At 51.3% G+C, this 17,674-nt stretch overlaps 1 protein-coding gene across 1 annotated transcript; it reads left to right on the top strand.

Moving 5' to 3' along the window:
• The first annotated feature begins 2,753 nt into the window (after positions 1-2,753).
• Positions 2,754-13,910, top strand: Bpifb6 (BPI fold containing family B member 6). The gene is made up of 15 exons (XM_036183273.1): positions 2,754-2,853; positions 3,928-4,027; positions 4,887-4,991; positions 5,453-5,602; positions 5,762-5,816; positions 6,263-6,323; positions 6,993-7,084; positions 7,757-7,930; positions 9,356-9,406; positions 9,759-9,932; positions 10,434-10,501; positions 12,024-12,069; positions 12,780-12,843; positions 13,188-13,264; positions 13,878-13,910. Exons 1-15 carry the CDS (start codon positions 2,754-2,756, stop codon positions 13,908-13,910), a joined length of 1,350 nt encoding a protein of 449 aa, XP_036039166.1.
• Positions 13,911-17,674: the final 3,764 nt, after the last annotated feature.

Raw genomic sequence — 17,674 nt, 5'->3', positions numbered from 1 at the left:
TCCTCAAGTCCCCCCAAGAATGGAATCTCAGGGACAGTTCCCCCAGGTCCATCCAGTATCTCCTTTGCACCTGCCTACTAGGGACACGGTTCTCCTGGACATCAGCAGCAACATCCCTTCTACAGGGATCTCCCCGTCCCCACAGCATCCTGTCCTTCCATCTGCCCTATCCCCCTGGCTTAGTGGCTTCTACCTGCCACATCTCCCTCAGGAATGACGTGGACTTGTGCTGGTGACTTGCACAATGCCCATTTCAGGATAGAAACCCCAACTGTCTTCACTGTGGTCATCCCAGTGCCCTGCATAGGCCTGGGACACAGTAGGTGCTCAATAAGTGTTGATTAAAGAACCTAGTGTGTGTTCAGCCTTGGGAAAGGTATGAGTTAGAGAGGGTAACATCAGGGGCACTGCCGTCCTCTGAGACAGTCACATCTATCTCTAAATACTGGTCTTAGTGCAGCCCTTGGGCTCCCCAGCCACCTTCATCTTCTGTACTATTTATGTTGGAACAGAACAAATGCTCATGTGAGCTCTGGGTCTCCTGTTCTCTGTGACTCTAGATAATTATCTGTCCCTTATTAAGCCCTTAATTGTCCAAGCAGCTAATCAGGCTCCAGAATATAAGGGTTTCCTCAGCACAGGATTGGAGGCAGGGGTCAGTCAGCTGCAGGACTTCCCCAAGCTTGGCAAGGTAAGGACAGTCCCCCACCTGTGGCTCTTCCCTGAGTGTCTCATCCAGAACTGACATTTTACAAATGAGAAAGCTGAGGCTGCAGGAGGGAAGGAACTTACCTGCAGTTGTTCAGCAAATGGTGTTGGGAGGGGAGGGGGGAATAGGGCTCATGTCTATGTCTGTCCCCTGTCTCATGCTCTCATTCACAGGTAACCCTGAACACTGCTGTCTTCAAACACATAGGGCTTAGAGTAACCAAGTGGCCAGCAGAGTCGGCAGGCCTCTGTGGCTCAGGGGCCCAGACTGAGGAAGGAGGGAAGCCTAGTTTGAGCTACGGGTGCTGGGCATTCAAGGGCTGGGGTGGGCAGCAGGGGCAACACGGTGGTTAGTTCCTACTGGTTTTGACGTCGTTGAGGCTGTGAGCAGGAAAGGAAGCTTGCTGACGGTGGAGGGGAGGGCTGAAAGGAGCCCTTGAGGGTAGGCAGACGTAGGTGGGTGGAGGGCAGGGGTTGTAAAAGGAAGGCAGAGCTCAGACAAAAGTGCAGCCCAAACCAGAATCCAGCTATCTTCATGTCTCCTGGGAACACAGCATGGCCTTTTTGTTCTAAAATGGTGAAAACTCTGCGTGAGCCCGCAGTGAAGTGTGGCTGGCTTGGGAATGGGAAGTCTTCTGCCAGGGCTGTCTGCCCACCTGTGGGATGGGTGAGGTTGGAGGGGACTTTTCTGAGCTCCCTTGCCTTGCACAGAGCCCTGCGGCAACTTTCAGAGAGCTTCACCCTGGAGTGTCAGTCATGAATGCTTGCTTGGGCACACACATGTGATTCACAAGGGCTGGGGAACCCCTGGGCCCACATGGTTTTAGAAACAATGGGGACAACAGTTGGATAGGTTTCACTTAGAGACTATAGGGCTGCTCTGCAGACTCTGCCTCTTTTCATCCTCTGGGCCCCGGGGCTCCTTAGCTGCCCTCTGACCTCTTTGTTATTCTAACCCTTCTCATTGACTTGCCCTCCTGACTTTCAGATCCAGAAGTGGCAGGACTGTCTGCTGGGGCCACCCTGCGGCAGTGTGCCATAAGCTGGAGCTGGATGAGTGGATGGGTGACTCAATATGTGAATGTATGAGCTAGTGGACGAGTGAAGGAATGAAGGAACAGGTGAGTGGAAGGATGAATAAATGGATGGATGAATGGATGAACAGGTGAATGGATGGTGAATATATGAGTGGATGTATGAACTAATGGATGAGGGAAGGAAGGAGTGAATAGAAGAATGAATGTGAGAGTGAATGAATAGATGGATGGCTAGATAAACAAATGTATGAATGAACAGATGCGTGAGCAAATGAACAGAGGAGTGAATAGATGAACTGATGGATGGATGAATTAATGAACAAATACATGAAAGAAAGAAAGAATGGATATAAGCTCATACCAGGGCTGGGAAGGTATGCCCAGGGGAGAGTGGTGGGTTGAGTGTGCTGCAGTGAGTCCAGATGGCACTCCCTCTCCAGGCAGACACAGGCCAGCTGCCTGGCCTCTCCTTGATTCCTTCCAGTCATAGCTCAAACCAGAACTGCATACTTGGTCCCTGCTGGGAGAACTTCCGGAGCTGGTAAGTGGAGGGCAGGATTCCTGGAGGGCCAGTGTAGAGCATGGCTCTCTTAAGAACAGTGAGGGACCAAGATAGGAGGTCATTACTCAGCTTGCCATTCTCTGGCTATGAGGCCTCTTGTGTCTCTCAGTTTCCCTATTGGCAAGACTATGTCTCAGGGGACTTCCAGGGGCTGAGTTTGAAATTTGGATTCCAGAGTTAAGTGAGGCTGGGCTGGAGTAAGTGAGGGACTTGGTGGCCATGTACACACTGCAGGACAAACTCCTTGATGCAGATGGATGGGAGTCCCCTGTGGGTCCAGCACTGTGGTCACTGAACTGCACTTGAACTCATACAGATCTGCAGCTGGTCTTCCCATTACCCATATGGCAGTGTGGCCTGGACATTGCTTTATGGCCATAGGGAGAGGGAACTCATGAAGAGTACACTCCCTGAAGTGACTCCATGTACTCTGCACAGGTGGAGGCATGCTGTGGATCCTGTGCCTGGTCCTCTGTGGCCTGCTGGCTGGAACTCGAGCTGACCCTGGGGCTCTTCTGAGGTTGGGCATGGATATTATGAACCATGGTGAGTGGGTGGGCCCTGGGCTGGGGCCCGGGGGACGTAGGGCAGGTGATAGGTAATCATTTCCAAGTCTGTGGCGCTTGAACATCTACGATCTACAAAGCCAGTCTAGGAGCAACAAGCTACTCTCGGCCTTCCATTCTACAGAAGGGGAAGTGGGGACCCAGAGAAAATGAGCCAACCTCCCAGACTCCCTCAAGTTAGATGTGAAGTGAGAAATCCTGCTCCCTTCCAGTCCCTCCTTCACTTTAGTGGAAGGGGCTGGTGCCCATGTTTGGGCTGTGGAGGTGACAGGTGTGGGGCAAGTCCCAGCTCTGACAACTTGCTGCGTGACTCAGGCAAGTCCTGTGACCTGTCTATGTTGTTTGTATAGAGAAACACAAACAAGGTGACGGGCTCTTCCCTGGCAGGATTGAGTGACAGGTGAGAGTAACCTCCTCTAGGAATGCTGCTCTTTTTTCACTCCGGGCCCAGCTCCATGAAACAGTTGAGTTCAGGTGTGAGAGGTCAATGGTGGCTTGGTATTTGCTTTCTCTCTGGGAACTAGCCCATGGCTCTGGTGGGCTGGGGTGGGGGTATTTCTAACAGAGTATCATCTGAGGTTTGGACACCCCAGTCCTGAGAAATCAGACTCTTTTGGTGCAGGCTCAAACCTGTTGTAACCAGCGCCCAGAGGTGCTCTGGTCACTTACTATGCTGTCTTTCCAGGTCTCCATGGTTGTGTTCTGTATTGCCTCCTCACCCTTTAGCAAGGTTTCTCACTGTACTCTCACTGCCCTCACCCCTGGTCTGTTCCCTGCCCCTCTCCCTCCTTCTTCCCATCCTTCCTCTCTCTCCTCACATGGCCCTGCCTCAACATTCCCAAACCCCCACTGTCTCAGCCCCCTCTCTGGCTCTTCCCATTTCCCTCCCTGTCTTTGTCCTTGCCACACCCTCCGCCTGATCTGCTAGCCCTGGGTTTCTTCACATCCAGTGCGGAGTCCCATTCTTCCTCCAAGGACCAGGTGATATTTGCCATCTCCTCTTGGCAGCTATCCTTTTCTGGCTGAGAGTCAGTTGACACCCTTTCCCCTCCAGAGGTCCAGAGTGCCATGGAAGAGAGCCACATCCTGGAGAAGATGGCTGCTGAGGCTAGCAATCCGCAGCCAGGGGGAAAGGCCATTAAAGGCCTCAGCAAGTAAGCAGGAGGTCCACAGGAAGGACAAGACATTGAGGCGGGGTGGTACAGGCAAGCATTTTTCCTGCTTTGGCCTGGGACTCCTCAGTCATGCCTTGAGAACCATTTCTGCTCAGGGGCATTTAGAGGAGAAAGTGAACTCATTAAATATACATGAAATCAAATGGAAACAAGTCTTGAAATAGTGGGGCTGGAAGGGTGTTGACAGTCATCCAGTAATGGGACGAAAGGGCTCCTTGCAAGCACCATTGTGGCTGGTTGGGGCTGCCTGGACTGCTGTCCTGTGGAGGGTTCTGAGGCACTATCTAGATTTAGCAGAATAGGATAGATTAGCAATGTCTATCAAGAGCTCAGGATGGGCAGGTGGAGGTATGTGTACCACATCCTTGTAATCCTGATTCTCAATGGTGTTTCTGAACCAGAGGTGGCAGTGTCTCTAGGGGGGCATTTGCCTAGAGATACTTCTGGTGGCCTCAACTTGCAAAGGAGCAGGCCAGTGTTATTAGTGTATATGAGTTGAGGTCAGAGATATTACTAAGCCCCAAATATCAAAGGTGACACTGTTGGGAAACCTCGATCCAATCCAGTCTCCCTAGTTTGTTATTGGAGAACTTGAGGACAAAAGAGGGAAAGAGAAGAACTCAAGGTCACATAGAGTCAGCCATGTGTCTCCCTTCACACATGAGGGTTTTCTGTACATAGATTAGTGTCCAAGCCTTTGGTTTACATTTCAGATGGTCCTAGTAGACGTGGGAAAGAAGTTTAGTGAGACCTCCCAGTGAGGTGGTGGAGGAGTATGTTGAGGACCTGGGTCATATCTTCTCAGTTCTCATCACTGTGCATGTCTGTTCCCTCTAAGCATGAAGGTAAAAGATGTCCTGGAACCTGTCATCACATTGAACTTCGTACCTGGAGTGGGCATCTTCCAGTGTGTGTCCACAGGCATGACCATCACCGGCAAGAGGTTGGTGTGGGAGGAAAGAAATGGGGGAAGGAGACTGTCCCCTTGTCTCGCCCTCCCATGCATAGTCACTGAATATCAACCGTTTATTGTGTGGGTGCTGGGATCTGAGGTGATTGAAGATTTGGGTTCCCTATTGATGGGAACCAGGTGAAGCAGAGCCACAGAAAAAAATCATTGGTAGAAGGGGAGAGGACTGAGCAGCAGAGAAGAAGTCAGGGAGGCTCTGGGGATGTGATTACAGTTGATCAGTGTTTCAGATGCATCGGAGTTCCATCAAAGAGGGGAGTAGAAAGACCGGTTGCATGACTATGAGAATGTCTTTCTGTTTTTTCACCATGTGGGGTTAGATCCTGCCCTCTCCCTTTTTAGATGCTGAAGTTGTGGGCAAAGAGGGTGGGGATAGCAGCCCCAGTAGCAGAGATACCAACAGTGCCCACCTGCCTGCCTTCCTGGTCTTCCAGCTTCACAGGAGGGAACATGGAGATCAATGTGGTCCTGAACATCACAGCTACAGATAGGCTTCTGCAGGATGAGGAGACAGGCACCCCCATGTTCAGGAGTGAGGGCTGTGAGGTCATCCTGGTCAGCGTGAAAACCAATCTGCCTAACAAGTAAGGGGTCCTGTGTCTGGGGAGCCTATGGTCCTCCCTGCTCCTCCCTATCATTCCTCTTCCTGAGCCACTGAACTATAACCATGTCCCTTTGTGTCCTCTGTCCAACTTGGTATCATTGATGTACTGTTCACCCACACCCCCATATCTGTGTCTCAGCAAGGCTATCAACAAGTTTGTGGACAGCACCCTGCGCAAGGTCCTCCCTGGCCTGGTGAGTGATCCTGAGCAAGTCTTCATCCCTTCTTGGTGCAATTGCTGTGGCCAGGGCAGCCAGTGTGTTTGCCCTTAGGCAGGGACCTTGGTGGGTTGATAGTATAAGAAGAGTTCAGAGTCTGTGGCTGATTCAGGAGAAGTGCAATGATCATCTAGTGATGTCTGCCACAAGCACAGGCATAGGCAACAGCAGCATGTGTGTGCCAGCTTGACAACCCTGCTCAGATGGCCAGCCCCAGGAAAAGAATCCTTGGCAATTTTGCATGGTGTGCAGTCATCTGAATTCTAGGCCAGTTTCTGCTGTTGATAGTCTCATGACTTGGGCCTTAGTGCCCCCTGCCCCTGCCCTTGTCCTGCTGGGGGGGTCTGAGGATTCCCTGTGGAGTACTGTGGAGTTTCCCTGTGTGTGTAACACACTCAGGTTGGTGCCTTCTTTGCTTGTAGATGTGTCCAGCCATTGATGCTGTCCTGGTGTATGTGAACAAGAAATGGACCAATTTGACTGGTGAGGACATCATCCCTCTTTCACCCAGGATGTCACATTAGCTGGATTTCAATGCCCATGCCCTCCATTCACATGGCTGTTTCCAGCCTGTCTCTAGGACAAGAGGAAGGCTGAGAACATGGTGTCCCCACACTATCTAGATGAGAAGCCTGAAACCCCACAGGGTGCCTGAGACCTCTCATTTCTCTGCCCGAATTCCATGACAGCCGCTCTACAGACATTCCCTAGTGCCTCATGACCTAATGAATTGTCTGAACTGGGCATTCCTGATCTTTTGCTGAGGAGGTCTGCTGTCTCGACCGCTTGGGGTCCACAGGGCCCCCCCCCCCCAGGGTAGGAGGAGCGAAATCCAATAGCTGAGACTGAAGATCCTCCCCTGCCTTCATGTCCTCAGCAGTGGGTCTGAGAGAAGTCACTTTACTTCCCCCAGCCTCAGTTTACTCACCTGCGAACAGCCCACAATTCCAACCTCATATATATTATCATTGTTGCAAGAGCCCTGGAGAATAAATGCCCAGACTTTGGGCAAGGAGAACAACAGATTACCAAGGTCTAAACCACTTCTTGGGTCACACAGAGGAATAGACCAGCTCAGAAGCAGTAACTACTTCTGACTTTTCTAGCTGCTCCTGGGGCTGGAACCTATCTGAAAGGAACCTCTCTCCACAGACACCATGCCTGTGGACCAGATGGGCACTGTTAAATATGCCTTGACAGCCTCCCCAGCCACCACAGCTAGCCACATCCAGGTGGACTTTAGTGTAAGTAGTGAAGGTCCCTAGGGTGCGGAGCTCGGGCTTGGTGGGATTTGTGTGGCTGCTTCTGCGACAGGTGGCCGGGAGGTGATGAGTAGGAGGAGCCTAGCTATGAGGATTTCCCTCTCACCCTGCTCAAAGTGAGGCTGCTGAGGCTGGTGGCTTTAGTCTCACTTCTTGCTGGACTATTTATGTTTCTCAGAGAGTGGCTGAGCCCTGACATTGTATATAGAGACACCGAGACAGGGAAGAGACCAGGCTGGAAGAGGCTTCTGCAGTAAGTTAGTGGCAGAGCTGGGTCCTCACACACATGAGCAAGCCTCTTGCAAGAATGTAGATGACAGGGCCAGGAAGTCACCTCTTTGGGTGGCTTTCCTCCTTCCATGCTGGGGCCGGTCTCCTTGCTTTTGAGAGTGATGTAGTAGGGCTCATATCATGCTCTGCACACATAAGAGCCCAAGACAGAGTCAGAGCCACTAAGATGACCTGAACACTCTTAGTAGAGACTGCCAGGGATCTAGTGGCTGATGCTTTTGTCTTCTCAAGCCGCATCTACCCACCTGCAACCTGCTTTGCTCTAACACTGTCCTGCTGACTTGAGGTCTGACCTGAGCCCTAGTGGTTGGAGAATCAAGACTCCCGTGGCTTCATTCCCACGTGGCTCCTGTTGTACCCCAGCCTGTGGTGCAGCTTCAGGAAAGCCAAGTCATCCAGCTTGCCACTGATGGGTCAGCACTGGAATTCCCCGAGGGTTCAGCCAAAGACTCACAGCTGCTACTCTCAGCCTCCTTCCTCACGGCTGAGCTGGCCCTTCTGCAGAAGTCTTTGGAAGTGAACCTCAGGGACAGAAGGGTAAGCCGCCACCACACCCCAACTGCTTTACTCCAGAAGTGACAGGCTCTGTCTGCCTAGTGTACTTGGGAATGACTCAGGGGTCAAATGCAGAAACAGCACGGGAGATGTGAGGCTGCTTGGGGTTTCAATGGCAGTTGCTCCTGCCTATTATTCACTCCTCTGCCCATGTGACCTGCGTCTACCCATCTGCATATCTGACTGTCCATACAACCAACCATTTGGTGACCCACCTACATTTTTTTAAAGTAAAAAAAAGAGTACATGTGGAGGTCAGAAGGCAACCTTCTGCAGTTGGTTCTCTCCTTCCCTTGTGGGGTCAAGGGACTGGAATCAGGTCAAGGCTTGTGTAGCAGGAGGTTTCACCCTCTGAGAAACCACAGCACCTCTCTCCTTACAGTTCTCATGCCCTGGAAGCCACTCCCTTCCTTTTACCCAAATCATCACCCACCCACTGCGTCTTCATGACCTGGTTCTGTTCCCCACCTCATGTCCTTCTGTGGCTTCATACCATTAATAGACTGATAGATAAGTGCACCTCTCCATCACCATTACCCACCACAGACTGGTGGATAAGTGCACCTCTCCATCACCATTACCCACCACAGGCTGGTGGATAAGTGTGCCTCTCCATCACCATTACCCACCACAGACTGATAGATAAGTGCACCTCTCCATCACCATTACCCACCACAGACTGGTGGATAAGTGTGCCTCTCCATCACCATTACCCACCACAGACTGGTGGATAAGTGCACCTCTCCATCACCATTACCCACCACAGGCTGGTGGATAAGTGTGCCTCTCCATCACCATTACCACACACCTCTCAACAATGGTTTTGCTGCCACTCACCTGTCCATCCAGCTGGGTACTCACCTGTGCATCCTTCCCCACTTCCTCCATTGCTCCATCCCACCATCTTACCTCCCATCCTCTCACCATCTACTCAACTTCTGCCGATCAGTCCATCTATCTTCTTCCCTGGCACTATCTGGTTTCCACTCAGCTACTCAGCGTTTCACTCCACCCATTATCATCCACACTGGTACCTCCCCCTACACTTCCATCGACTCATCTGCCCACCCTCCCCATTCTGTCACTCATCTGTTTTACTGTCCTCCCTTCCATTTGCCTACCTGTCCATAAACTTGCCTTGCCTGCTCATCCATCACACCTGGCCATTCTCCTATCATCTCCCTGCTTTGCCATTCAACGTTTTCTCAGTGTTTGACCTTGGGTCAGGAGCCATGAGATCTGGGGTGTGTAAATGATGTTTGGGAGCTGGATGTTTCTCTCCTAGTTGAGCACAGAGTTGTGTGTGCAGGTGAAGGAAGATTCTGAGGCCCCACCTTCCTAAGGCCGAGAGGTGGATGTTGGGATAACTGGACTTTACACAGTGCCCATTTTGACTTTGCTCTGTAGGTTGGTAAGCTGTCACAAACTACTAGGACACTGGCTGGCTTCATCCCGGAGGTGAGTGCCCCAGTTACCTGTGACCACTGTACTCACTTGGCACTCCAGGCAAAGGGGACTGGCTAGAGAGGCAACTGCTCAATGTGCATGTCCTTTGCCCAATGTGGAGACAGCCCAAACTTTCCACAGAGCACTCTCTGGGTCCAGCCTACAGACAGCTCAGCCGTAGTATCTTGTGAGTCCTGCATTCATCACAGAAATAGTTAAATGTCATTTTTTACCCCTTTCCTTCCCTAAGAGGCATTGCTGGGCCTTTGCATATTGGACTTTCAGCAGAAATCAGCTACTTTCCAAGACAGCCCTGGACTGAAGTCCAAGGGCTGGCTCTGAGAGTATGCCTTGGTCTTTGCAGGTGGCCAAGGCCTATCACAAACCAAAGCCTTTGCTGATCAAGGTCAAGATAAACAAACCCCCCAAGGTCACCATGAAGGCTGGAAAGAGCCTGATGCACCTCCACGGCAGCCTGGAGATGTTTGCAGTGCGTCGACACGGCAAACATCCAAAGTCACTCTTCCTCCTGGAGACTGTGAGTGGGGTCCATCAGTAGCCACTCTTACCTTGGGCATGCTCCCAGTCTGCAGAGTGCTGGGATTTTAGTTCAGAGTCAGGCACAGATGGTGGATGCAGGATGGTGGGTTAGTGCCTCCTCTCCCTCCCACACTTCTCAGCCCCCAAGGACAGTAAAGCCTGCTTCGGGAGAACCGTGGAAGCCTAGAGGAACCCCACACCCAGGGCTGGCTGAGAGATGTTTGAAGGGTTGCAGTAGCTATGCATGGGAGGGGCTGATGTTGAGAAGCTTGGGGACACCCTAGTCAGAGAGCAAAGGCCCAGACTGTTATCACTGTAATGTGCAGACATTAACCATGGGTCAGGTACTTACTAAGTTCATGTTGATCCTGGATAGGAGAGGCAAGGATTGTGGGCTAGGGTCCTGGAGAGGTTGCTGGGTTCAGTTCCAGGACAGGACAGGAAGCAGACATGCCAAATGGAGGACCCACTGCCTTCTCTGCTCCCTCCTCTATGTCAGCACCTTGGTCTGGAAATACACTACTCAGTGCATGAGAACCGGCTACAGATGGCCACCTCTCTGGACAGGTAGGAGCTTTGGTCCCATGATGCCAACTCTGTAGTAACCCTGGCTCTATTCCCCACCTCACATCCTTCTATCTCTTTATACCATCTACAACACAGACTGGCAGACAAGTGCATCTCTATGCCACTGTCACCACACTTCTCTGGCCATTGTCTACTCTTCCTCTTGTCCATTCTGGTGACACTGCTTGGCTTCCAACTCCAGGTTCTCACCCAGATCCATCTCCCATAGCCCACATGACTAGACTGCTCTGATCATTCAGCCTGTTCTGGAACCCTCAAGGACCCCACACTGCCTACTATCTTATCTTAAAATCTCAGCTCGACACTCTGAGCCTTTCTCTTATATTTTTGGTTGTGAGCCTAGCCTTTAACAGCTGAGCCATCCCTCCAGCCCCCGAGCCTTTCTCAAATCTCTGCCCTCGCTCTTTCACTTTGCTCTTCCATCGTGGATCTGGATTTGAAACTTGGTCCCCTCCATTCATATGCTTTTGTTATTTCCTCCAAATGGGTCAGGGTCCAGCTCAGCTGCTACTTCCTTTGGGCATCTTTAGCTCTATTTGCTTTCTGTAGTCAAGCGCTAGTCACATACCTTATGTCCACTATCCTGTTTCATTCTTACACTCTTGGGGAAATGACGCATTACACCTGGTTATACACTTAGCCACTCACCAATGCCTGTACTTGCCTCAGTCATTCATCTGAATTAAGCTGTGTCAGGATTCTTTCAGAGGCAAGAGGCAGAATTCCAGCTGGAACTGCCTTACAGCCTGAGAGGGAATCTTTAGGCTCATGTGACATTGGGATCCAGGTACACCAAGTTCTCAAGAATCTGGCTTCCTCCTTCCCTTTCTCTGCTGAACTTTTTTCTGCTTACATTCTCAGGAAGCCCCTCCCCACTGGATAGTAAAGGACCTCAACAGTAAGAGGTGCCCTGGTCCAGTCCTTCTCATAGCCACCAAGGCTTGGAGTCTAGTCGGGGTCACGAAGGCAAGGCTAGACCAACCATAGTTACCAAGAGATGGAATGCTTGGGTGACCTGGTCCAGGGCTGTTGTCTCTGCTGGGGACTGTTGGCCCAGATGGCTGGCTTAAAATGACTGGAGAGATGCAGGGTCTTTTGCTAGAATGCGGCATGCACAGGCAGGCTCAGATGACTGCTCATGGCCTGTCCTGCTGCTGGTGTGTCTTAGGGTCTCCTGAGAGTTGTGTTGAAGAGGGGAAAAGAAGGACTTCCCTTGTGTCCTTCAAGGATCTGAGTCTGGCTTGTTGGGTTGTGAATGGAATTATGGACATGACCAAGGACCCTGAGTTTGGAAGAGCAGGGTTCATGAGAGGCCATTCAGGAGGGCTGTGAGCTGTGAGGACAGAATGGGAGGTAATGAGTGGTGGTCACTGTCCCATCACAGATAATATGCAAACAGGCTGCAGAGGAGCACCTGTTGGCAGCTGTGAAGCTGAGGAGGCCACCTCTCAGTGGCTTGCTCTGACCATGCTTTCTCCACACCCTCCCCTCTCCTTTACAGTTTACTGAGCCTGTCCAGGGTGTCTTCTTCAGTTGGCAACTTCAATGTAAGTGTCCCAAATGCGTTTGCCCGGCCATCTGAAGGTAACACTGAGTCTACAGGGAATGGGCCCCACAGTGGAGCCAGAGTAAAGAGATCAAGGCCACTCATGTTCTCTGGGGCTCCTGACACACTCTGACCCTGGGGAAGGCTCTTAACCTCTCTGAGTCCTTGTTCCCTTTCTCAACTACAACTTGAATAGCTCTATGGGTTGATTCTAAAAGAATCACCATGGTAGCAGCCTGGCTGGCCTTGATTAGCCAGGCTGTCATATCAATTAGTCTCTAGCTACAGGGCCCCCAGCACAGCACCCAATCAAGTGGGTACTAACATGACATCAGCAACTACCTTGTGGATATGTGAGTCCTCCTGAAAGCCTGTGGGTAGGCGCTGCCATAACTCACATTCATAGGCCCAAAGAGCTGGTGGATGCACAGCCAGTATGAACTCTGAATTTTCTGTCACATCAGGAGTGCAGGCCACACACCCCCTCCTGCCTCCTGAGTGTCCCCATTCCTGCACCAAGACCCATTGCTCTGTGTGTCACCCAAACAGAGATTAGGAGCAAGGCAGGGCCCAGCCCCCAGGTCTGAGGCTGGCTAGACAAGCTGTTTGCTGTCCCTAATGTCCTCTTTTGTGTTTCCCAGGCCTAGGTGAGGGTAGGCTGAGGAGGGGTGCTGAACTGTGTTGGGGTTTTTCCCTGTCTTTCTCTTCCAGGAGACGGTGTTGACTGGCTTCATCACTGATTATCTCCAGAAGGCCTACATCCCTGTGGTGAACGGTGAGGCTTCTCTAAGAATCAGGATGCACATTATCAAAGGGGGCTCCCACCTGTGTGGTCTCAAAGCCTTGGAAGTAGATGACCAGTGCCTAAACATTGAGGCCAATATAGTCTTAATGTCACCTTCTTGGAGACAAAAGCTCATTTCATAATTTGGGCTCTGACCCTTGACCTCCCATCACGAGTGAGATTTTGGTTTGTGCTATAAACACAAGGCAGATAGGTGTCCTCTGCCTGTGTAGCCAGCAGACATCATGAATCGATCATGACACTAATCCCTACCATTCAGCTCCAGGCAGCTTCTTAATTGATTGCCAAGCAGTTTACCAGTGTTTATTTCTCAGATGTACTCCATGTTGGGCTCCCACTTCCAGACCTTCTGGCTATCAATTACAACCTGGCTGAGTTGGACATAGTAGAGGTGAGGGAGGGGCTGGGGGAGGCCATGTCAGTCCACGTCAATTAGCACTTTGGCCAATGGGAGATCAGCAAGAACTGGCCTCTGGCCAACTGGAGAGAAAGGATGGGGGAAGGCAGAGGGCCATCATTGTAATCCCTCCAGTACCACACCAAGGGCCTGGGCTAGGACTGCACAGAAGAAGACTTCATTTTACAACTCTCTTGCACTGTCTCCATGATCTCTCTATGCCCCTCCCCCACTTGTGGGTTTAAATGGGGGTGAGAATGTGGACATCAACCTCACAGAGCTGTCCTGACTTTCCGAGACAAGGGACCTGAAGGCATATAGTAAGTGCTCAACAAATATGAGCTTCTCATGGCATGTTAGCTTTTGAGCCTGGGGTGTTAAGTGAACATTTCTCTCATGCCCTCTCTCTACTCTGAGGTGCCAAGGTGTGTCCCCATTTGACAGTTGAGAAAGTTAAGGCTCAGAGGGGCCAAGGTACCTTCCAGGTCCCAAGGCCTTGGCTGATACAGTGTTGCTTTCCATGTCCGGGGCATGGCTGGTTCCATCTGTTCCTGAGCCTGGGAGACTCCTTTCACCACTTCCTCACCCAGCTCTCTTCTCCCATCAGGACGCCCTGGTGCTGGGCTTGAAGATGGAATGACCGTGGCAAGACTCTGCCAGCGGAGGAACCCAGATGTGAGCCAGATGGGCCTGGCCGTGCAGCCAGTGGTTACTTCCTGTGACCAGGAGAAAATAAGAGGCCTAGAGGGCCTCAGCAATAAACAGGGAGAAGACTCACACAATGCAGTGTTTCTGTCTCTTTTTGTAGCCAACAAACGTGTGGTTTTTGGTCCTCTTTGATGGGTTTTAGGGTCTAAGACCAGCTTGGAATCTGAAGGGAAGCTGGCCCAGCCTTGGGGTGGGTTAGGTTAGGCATGCACCAAACATTTGCTGATAGTTACTCCCCATGGTTTTCCTTCCCCCACTCTTCCAGAACCCATAGGAAAGACAAGTGAGGTCACCCCTATTCACTGAGAAGATGGTGGAAGCCCAGGGCGGCACACTTCCTCTCCAGGGCCTTTCTGCCTCAATTCTGTGCCCCAGGTCTTGGTAATCTGAAGATGTCTCTATTCATGTGGGGCCCGTGCCCCCAGAGTCTCTCCATGCTACCTCCTTTAGTCCTTAAGGCTGAGGAGATGACTGTCAATATTTCATTAACAGGGAAGTTGAGGCTCAGAGTGGCCTGATGGGCACATCAGGTCACATTAAGGCACATCAGGGCACAGGGCACAGATAGCCTGCCTTGGCTCAACTCAATCCTGCCTCTTCTTTTCTATGTGTTTTGGGTGAATCATAGCACCAGTGGAAACCTCATTTCCTCTCCTGTACCAGTGCCAATCCCCTCAGGGCTGCTGTAAAGCTTATATATATATATATATAACTGGCATCATAGGCAGTGCCCAGACACCATCTGGTATAACAAGTACTACCTCAGCTGGAGTTCTGAGGCCTCAAGAAAGTAAACAGGTGTTTCTGAGCCAGGTGTGTCTGGGAACACCAAATGTATGAGCATTTGGCCATGTACAGTGGGTTTGGGATTTGGGGCTACCATAGCACCAGCAGGTCATATGTAAGAAAGGCCTGTGTGTCTGCATTGTTTGCCTGTGTTTGTATATACCCCTCTGTTTACATAAAACCTTGTCAGAGTGTTCCTGTGCCTCCCATCTGCCTCCTTTCTTGGAATTATATATATATATTTCATTTTTTGTGTTGCTACGGGTGGAACCTGTGCCTCATATAAACCAGGAAGTACTCTACCATTGAGTTACATCCCCAGATCCATGGTTTTTAAATTGACTCTTTTTAATATAAATGCACATTTATACATAGCTAAGTTAAACGTGTATATTTTAAGTTGATGCTGAAAATTAGTATAACTGCTAGAATGTAAAATCATACAAAACTATCCATCTCTTTGAAAAATATGTATATTAGACATCTTCTATGACCCACTGTTGCTCAGACCTGGAGATGATTAGGGTGATGGCTGAGTGTGCATCCATACTCTGGTATGTACATGTGTCACAACACTTGTGTCTGCATATGGCAAGTCTCTGATGTAGGAGTTGGGGACAGATGTGGGTGTGGGTGGGCCTTAGTTTGGCACATGCAGGTACCTATGTTGTGCAGAGACTGGCCAGGAGGCCAGGATTTCTTAAGCTCGTGAGGCCTGGCAGGTGGCTCTCTTCCAACCTGGCATAGATCCATACCACAGAGGAGGAAGGCCCGGATGCCAGGGCCATGCCCTTGTCCCTCACTGTCACCTAATCCCATCAGCCATCATCCCCTGGGCTGTGGGACAATAGCAACCTTGAAGCAGTGCTGGCAGGTCCCGGTGTCTAGTTAATCCATGGGTGGGACTTGACACACCCACACTTGACGGGTAGGTTAGAGATTCCTCCCATGCTCTAACTGTCCCTGTGTGTTCAAGAACATTCTCACAGCCACTTACAGCCTTACAGCCACCTTCCCAGGTCCGGTGTGTAGCTAGGAAACCAAGGCACATTGTGTTGGAGGGAAGGCCTCCATTCTACTGGGACCCTAGGCACAGCGTAGCCTCTCACGTATGGCAATTCCTGCCAGGGTCTCTGTTTCTTTGGGAAAGATCTGGATGCTTGCTGTGTGGTAGAACCCTCCAGATTGGCTCTGGGAAGAACAGGACCAGGCAAGGGATCCTGGTGACCCTATTCCTGGGGCTCCAAAACAGATGTCCTCTGCCTCTGGACTTCTCACCTTTCAAAACTCCCTCAACCCTAGAGAAATGAGGTGACTTCCCCGAGGGCCCACACATGTATGGGAGGCTGGATTTGAACTCACCTGCCTGAGTCCCACCCAGTCTCCTCCCCGCTCTTCTCTAAGCTCTGAGCACTGCATATATCATGTAAAGTAACTGAGATGCAAGGTCCCAGACAGACAGGGAGCTGAGCTAGGTCTTCAATGCTGATCCACAGCTATCAATGCCCAGGGACCTGCCAGGGTAGCTGACCTGGGAAGGACATGGTGATGCTCCTCAAAGCGGCGTCTCACCTACCCTGCCTTCCATCTCTGTCCACTGCTTGCTCAGGTGCCTCCAGGACATTACCACCCTTGCCCCCACATTCCCTGACGTTCTTGCCCAGCATCAGTCTGCAGGAGGAGCAGTCCCAGGACATGAACCCACCACAGATGGGCCAGGCAGGTCCGAAGGGTCAGTGTGGAGAGAGAGAGCTCGGGAGTGTTGCTTCCCTCCCCCCGCTGTAGATTTTTGAGACAAGGTTTCTATAGATAGCCCAGGTTGGCCTTAGAGTCACAGCAATCGTGACGTGGCAAATGAGGGTCCTGCAAGGCAATAGTGCCTGCGTCCTTCTCTGAGGTTCCCTGGACCCCCTCACGTTCCTTCATGTCTTTGGAGTTTATTGGGTGGCCAGTGACTTGGAGGCTGAGGCTGAGGCTGGGCTGTGATGGTCTTGGGCCAGCTGCTTTGGCCTGGCCTTGGTTCCTGGGGGAGTAGGAAATGATAATTAAGCCCACTGGGTCAGGATGGCACCAGATGCGGTTACATACGCAGAGGCTGTGTGCACAGCCCATGCTGAATAAACGAGGGAGGTGCTGTTCCTTCTTCCTCCTTCACAGTGTCTTCAGTGCATGGTGGCTACTGGGTGCTGGCAGGCACCATGCAGCAGTAATGGCAGCACTCCCGCACCTGGCTGGGAGTGAGGGACCACTTAGCATAACCACTCAGGAGAGGCATAGCTGTGGTCATGCAAAGTGGTCCCTCATCCCCACTCAGGCTTGTGAGTGGACTCGTGGACTCTGCTCCTCACTGTTCACCCAAGACATGGAAACTGTAAACACACGTCCATAGAAAGATGTGACAAAAATGTACATTGTCGCTTCCTTCATAATAACCAACTGCCAGAAGGCCCCAGTGCTTCCAGACAGAAGATGGTAAAAGCGACTGAACCATGGAGCGTCCATGTGTGGAGTAGCTCCTGGCAGAGAAACACTGTTCCTCACATGGCCATGTGAAGCAGTTATGTGGCCATGGAGTGTTCAGGAGGAGGGAGCTCACAGAAGGACATACACACCATTGTACTCTACACCCCATCCACTGTGTCAGGACAGAGGTCAACTTTGGTGGGCCATGGTTTGGAGGGGACGTTAGGGGGCTTTGGGAGCACCCAGTTTAAAAGTTCGTCAAGCTACACACTTGGAACCCAGAGTCCCTTTCTGCTCAGGTCTCATATTTCAAGATGCTTCCTGTTCAGAGAGATGTGGTGGAGGAAAAGGCCAGGCCTGCCTCAGGAAGAGGGTGGGTCCCTGTTTCAGCATGGCTGTGAGCAGCCAGGTTAGAGGCATTACTCTTTCTCATCCCCCTGGAAGGCC

The sequence above is a fragment of the Onychomys torridus genome, chromosome 4, assembly GCF_903995425.1.
Source record: "Onychomys torridus chromosome 4, mOncTor1.1, whole genome shotgun sequence".
NCBI lineage: Eukaryota > Metazoa > Chordata > Mammalia > Rodentia > Cricetidae > Onychomys > Onychomys torridus.
The sequence above is the reverse complement of the archived record's forward strand: the minus strand, read 5'-3'. Positions and strand labels throughout refer to the sequence as shown.